This window comes from Trichinella spiralis, assembly GCF_000181795.1.
Source record: "Trichinella spiralis strain ISS 195 chromosome Unknown Scfld2, whole genome shotgun sequence".
Classification (NCBI taxonomy): Eukaryota; Metazoa; Nematoda; class Enoplea; order Trichinellida; family Trichinellidae; genus Trichinella; species Trichinella spiralis.
Genome location: NW_003526941.1, coordinates 7,641,306 through 7,646,704, shown reverse-complemented (window position 1 = coordinate 7,646,704; position 5,399 = coordinate 7,641,306). Strand labels below are relative to the sequence as shown.

General features: G+C 34.8%; 1 protein-coding gene across 1 annotated transcript; it reads left to right on the top strand.

The window, feature by feature from the left end:
• Positions 1 to 2,995: 2,995 nt before the first annotated feature.
• Tsp_06735 (conserved hypothetical protein) lies at positions 2,996 to 4,431 on the top strand. Its single transcript, XM_003380529.1, has 6 exons — positions 2,996 to 3,067; positions 3,603 to 3,810; positions 3,902 to 3,953; positions 4,013 to 4,118; positions 4,209 to 4,314; positions 4,340 to 4,431. The coding sequence occupies exons 1-6, from the start codon at positions 2,996 to 2,998 to the stop codon at positions 4,429 to 4,431; spliced, it is 636 nt and encodes a 211-aa protein (XP_003380577.1).
• Positions 4,432 to 5,399: the final 968 nt, after the last annotated feature.

Here is a 5,399-nt window from a genome sequence, read left to right as displayed (position 1 = left end):
GCATTTCTACAGATATAACCAATAAAGAAAAGAAAAAGCGACAACGCGGACGAACGCAGCAGATCGCGGACCACACGAAGCAGAACAAGAGAAGACAGAGTTCCTGGGACCCAAATTCTGTAGGTCTGGGATTGGGATACTTTGAAAGGGTGAAGTTATCCCATAATTGTAATTAAGTTAACGACCAGCCTGCATGGCTGAGTTTTGAATTAATGCAGTACTTGGTCTTTCACGCAGCAAAATTTATGTATGCAACTGCTTTAATGTGTCGAAATAATTTTTAATTTTTGTTCATGTTGTAATTTTTCTTTTTCTTTTTTTACATAGTTTAATTTTGTACCATTTCCAAAGCAAATTTTTTAATTTTATTTTCATTTTTCAGTTTTTTTCATTCGTTCATACTTTATTTTTCTTTACTTTACTTTACACATTTTATTCATTTTTTCATTTCTCCTATTATTTCTTTTTATTAATTTGATTTTCACTTTCTTTCTTCTAATGTTGTACATTTGCATGTTTTTTTAATTTTCTTTCTCCAAATATCAGTTCCATTAAATTAATGAATGAATTTTGCTGAATATTGCGACAAATTATTATCGAGCCAGTGAAGCCCCATTTAGGTAAGACACTATTTTATAATTCTTTAATTTACGCCATAATATTATTTGTGATAGATAGTGGCTTTGATCTGTAACGTATTCAGGATTTTGTTGTTGTTCAGTAATTATTATAACATTTGGTGTTGGCTCATTACATTGTTACTATACGTTTTCAAGGCATACATACATTTCTAGGTCAGAAGAGTAACTTTATGCAAATGTGATGGCAAGCATTGCCGTTGGCATTCTGCTACGTGCACTTTGTGCTATTCAAATTTTGTGATTTTTATATTTATATAAATTTCTGTTTATTGAGAGAACTGCAGTATAGTATAAATGTTTGCTGCTGAAGGGCGGTCTATTTACTTACTGCACTGCGTTATTTGGTCATTTCGATGCTTCACTGCAACAATTGCGTTGTGATTGTTAGACTAAAAATACGAAGAAACCACGAACATCAGTTACAAAATGTATGACTCTACGTTTCCTTTATACGTCATCCATGACAGGTTTGCTGACAGGTATGAATTTTCATGTATTTGCTATTTTTCATACAATGTTTTCTTTTTTTCTCTTGGCACACTGCACTAAACATGCGCGCTTTTTAAGCTTTTCGTAGTTGTTTGATTTTAGTCTTTTTGAATGGAAACTAGCGCGTTGTTTTTCAGTAATGATGTTCAACTAATATTCGAGACAGTCCTTACAAATCCATTTGTAAAGTAGTACTCTGACATAGCAGTTGAACCCCTCCCGCATTATCTTTACTGCCCCCTGTAATGTTTATTGCAAAAGTAACATACTTGCCCAGTTGTTTAAAGGAAATGTCTGTCACCGGGATACTGCAATCGCACAATCGCACGTCTAAATGCTTGTCACTGCTCAAATCGTGCACAAGATTGTTTCAGCATGACGTATGAAAGCGCTGTTACCTAGAGAACACACTTTTATACTACCACCTTTGATACGTTCAGAATGGCAGTAACGTTCCCTTCATTTTTGAAATGACTCCTTAAAGTTTCCATTATGGCATTGTACCGCCAATAGCACTGACTTATACAGATGCACCTATTTTCTGTCATTGAGAAAATAACTCAATGCCCATAAATGTTGTCAGTATTGATAAATGAACCTACGCCTGAATATTATACGTGAAGATTGAGTGGAAGAACGCATATGACAACTTCCACCTCCTCCATCCTTCAACTTCTCCCTCATTCCTTCCTGCTATGCTGTCCCGCCCTCCTTTCCTTTCTAATGATCCCCATCATTGAGCTCGTAATAATACTAAGCTGAACAGAGATCGCATTAAACTGAAAATTCTTCCCACCCCCTATTTCGAGTTGAATGAACAGCACTTAGCTGTTTTCATCTCATATAAATCTAATTTCTGATAATTGCTGTCGACTAAAAATATAACCAAATCCAGGCTACTCCTGATTCTTTCGTTTTATTCTTTTCATAAAATCCAATACAGAATTGTCACCTGCATAAGTTTCTTGAATTCAGTGCAAATCGTTGAGTTACTTAATTTCTGCAGGTAGTTTTATCTCACATTGTATGTGGCGCGCTGATGCAGTGCTCAACCAATTTTGCAGTCTTACTATAAATCATCATAATGTGTAAACAAAAGTTTAGCTAAAGCAAAATTTTAATAGTAAATAAGCTGTCAAGTGGCATGCATACCCACTGGTGCAGCCGCTTACCATCATGATGTCTACGCTGCGCACTTGTTAAATTCTTTGCTGAGATACATTGTATATTATAAAATTTCTGTCGCAGTTATCATCATAAAATTTCATAACAACTGTTTAATTTTCCATAAATCTGAATACGTATTTTATTTTTGAAACTATTTTCAGTGAAAGCTATTTTTTATTATCCATATAATTTTGATTAAATGAAAAACATTGATAAAATATAAATTATTGAATCACCTTGTACTTTCAAGCAACTAAATTACACAACATGCATAAATACGCAGTGATAGCATTTCCGTTTATTTTTAGCAATTTGCGATGCTTCAGGTTAATAATATTTCCTTTTAGGTAATTTTAGGGAAAAAATTTGCATAACAATGCGCTATTACATAGTAATATGAAGCGTGTAAATAGAAACGTAATAAATTTCATCGTCTCGTTTCATAATGTTGGTCATATTGTTTATTTTAGTGCGCTATTACTGAAGGAGAATTGAGTTGCTCTTCGTGAAGCAAAGTAAATAGTCATTTGCATAATTTACTTATTATACAATTGACCAAGCACATCGATTTTATTAGGTTATGCAGTTTACTGCAATGCTATCAATCTAGCACGTGGTCAACTATAATTCCGCTCTTCAACACCATCCATGAATAACTGGTAAGTTGGATTTGATATTTTGGTGGTGGCATGCTATGCATGTTACTATACTTATATGGTGAATGGGAACTGACGGGTTTCTTTTCCATTGTTGTTATTGCTAACTTTCAGGTACATCAGATGCTGAAGAAGAAGGAATTCATTGTTTTATATTTTGTGATATAATTTACTTTCAGAATTGACATTCTTCTATATTCATATCAATGAATGTGAAACGAACTGTATCTGAAAACTAACTGAATATGGTAACTATGCATCATGATAAATTTGCCTTGCTTTTCACTTGAATTTTTCTGTTAAATTTAGGTTGTAGGTTGCAGTGCCAATAGCGCCACATTACTTTCATTCTAACTGCAGCATTAATATTAAATTATCATGTATATGATATCATAGATTGGGTTATCTTGATTCAATTCTTCTACGAATTGAAAATTACATTTGCCTTGCTACATTTTGAAAATGCACAGATGCAATCTATTATCATTAAAGACGGGTAAAAGTTGTTGAACAGTGGTTGTTGAAGTTGCTGACATAGCGTTCAAAAGACGTATGACAAAAAACAGTAAGTATTGACTTTGTTTCATTAGATAGCAAGACGATGGGCGTATCAGATATATGTAGAATTTGGTAAAATCTGTAATTACAGATTACGTCATCACCTGAGCTTTTATGGAGTTTTATTTGTTTTGGGCACCGTGATAAGTCATGTTCAGATCATTTCGTTCTAAATGTGGCATCCGTAAGTATTGAATTTGCACCCGATTGCAGTTGCATCGTACAGTGTACGCATTTTATCCATGACAGCATTACATTGGCGTCAAGCGAATACGATATTTTTTCTGATGGCGCTCTGAGTAAGTTGAAGTTGGTGCAGTGACGTTTTCCAGTTGTTCTAGTGTGGTTTCACTTATCACAAGAGTAAGAAGGGATTAATTGTAATTGTAGCAATTTCGCTGAGTCAGCCGAGCAGTGTTCGTGCTGTCAGTGCGTTTCGAATGTGATATGACAAAAATTAGTGAGTAGCTTTTGTTTATAATAGCGTTATAATAATAATAGGTTACGTCATCCCATGAAGCTTGTATTGTTGGCAACCCTTGTTCACATGGACATAAAGGCGTTTCCTAGCCGTTCCAGTGTGCCTTTGCTTATCACAAATAGTATCGTTTATGAGTAAGTATTGAATTTGATTAATTAGATAGCTGAAAGAAGCGAGTGTTACATGCATTGAATTAGATAACATCTATAATGACAGTTAACATCATTAGCTGAACTGTTTTCAACTTCCTTTCGCTCTGGACACCGTGCTCAGTCATGTTCACTTCAGTTTATTCTAGATGTGGCATCACAAACATCCGTAAGTATTTAACTTCCTCCAGATTGCAGTTGTATACGTAAAGCGTGCACATTTTATCCATGACAGCATTACATTAACATCAAGCGAATTCGATGTTTCTTCTGATGGCCCTCTGACTTGAAGTTGACGCAGTGACGTTCATCATTGGTACTAGTGTGGTTTCACTTATCATAAGAGTAAGAAATAAATGATTGTAATTCTAGCAGATTACGTTGAGACAGTCGCGTAGCGCTGGTCCCCGTATAGATCTTTCATGAGTGCGTTTCCAATGTGATATGTCAAAAATCAGTAAGTAGTTTTTGTTTATAATAGCTGTGGATTATGTCGTCTCATGAAGCCCGTACTGATGCCAACCAGTGTTCACCTGGCGTTTCAATTCCGTTTTCTACCCGTCCCAGTGTGTCTTTACTTATCACAAATAGTAAGAAGGAATTTGATATTATGACAGCAATGAAATATCTTAAATAAATAGAACAGGTATCCCAGCATTTTGTTCTTTATTGCAATGGATTACGTCATCATCAGAAAATTTTTGTTTAGTCGCAGCCGATGGCACTCTCAAATTGCGTTTACTACGGTTCTGATGTTTTTCCTTGTCACGCAAGGTAAGGAAGAATTGCATTATTTTTTGTAGAAGAATTGCTTTGTATTCAAAGTTTTAGTGTGTTTTAACTGCATCTTGAATGATCCCCATCGAATAACGTATTTTTTTATTTATGCTGCTGTTATTCGTCTTCAATTTCTTTAATATGGCTGTAATAACTATATTCAACTATGAATTTTAGAATCATGGCATGTTTATATTAAATTCTTCACTAAGAGCAGTAGAGAGCCTAAAGTACTGGTACGTAGCATCAAAGTAAGTGGATAAAGTAATGCAGGTAAGTAGAATCGAAGCGGATATATTAAAGTGCGTACAGGTAAATGGATAGCAGGTAAGTACTGAAGGTAAATACGATAACGTAAGGGTGCAGGTGAGTAAAATGGAAAGGTAAGTTGTGCAGTAAGGTAAGTAAAGTGCAGTGAGTAAAATGGAAAGGTAAGTTGTGCAGTAAGGTAAGGTGCAGGTGAGTAAAATGGAAAAGGTAA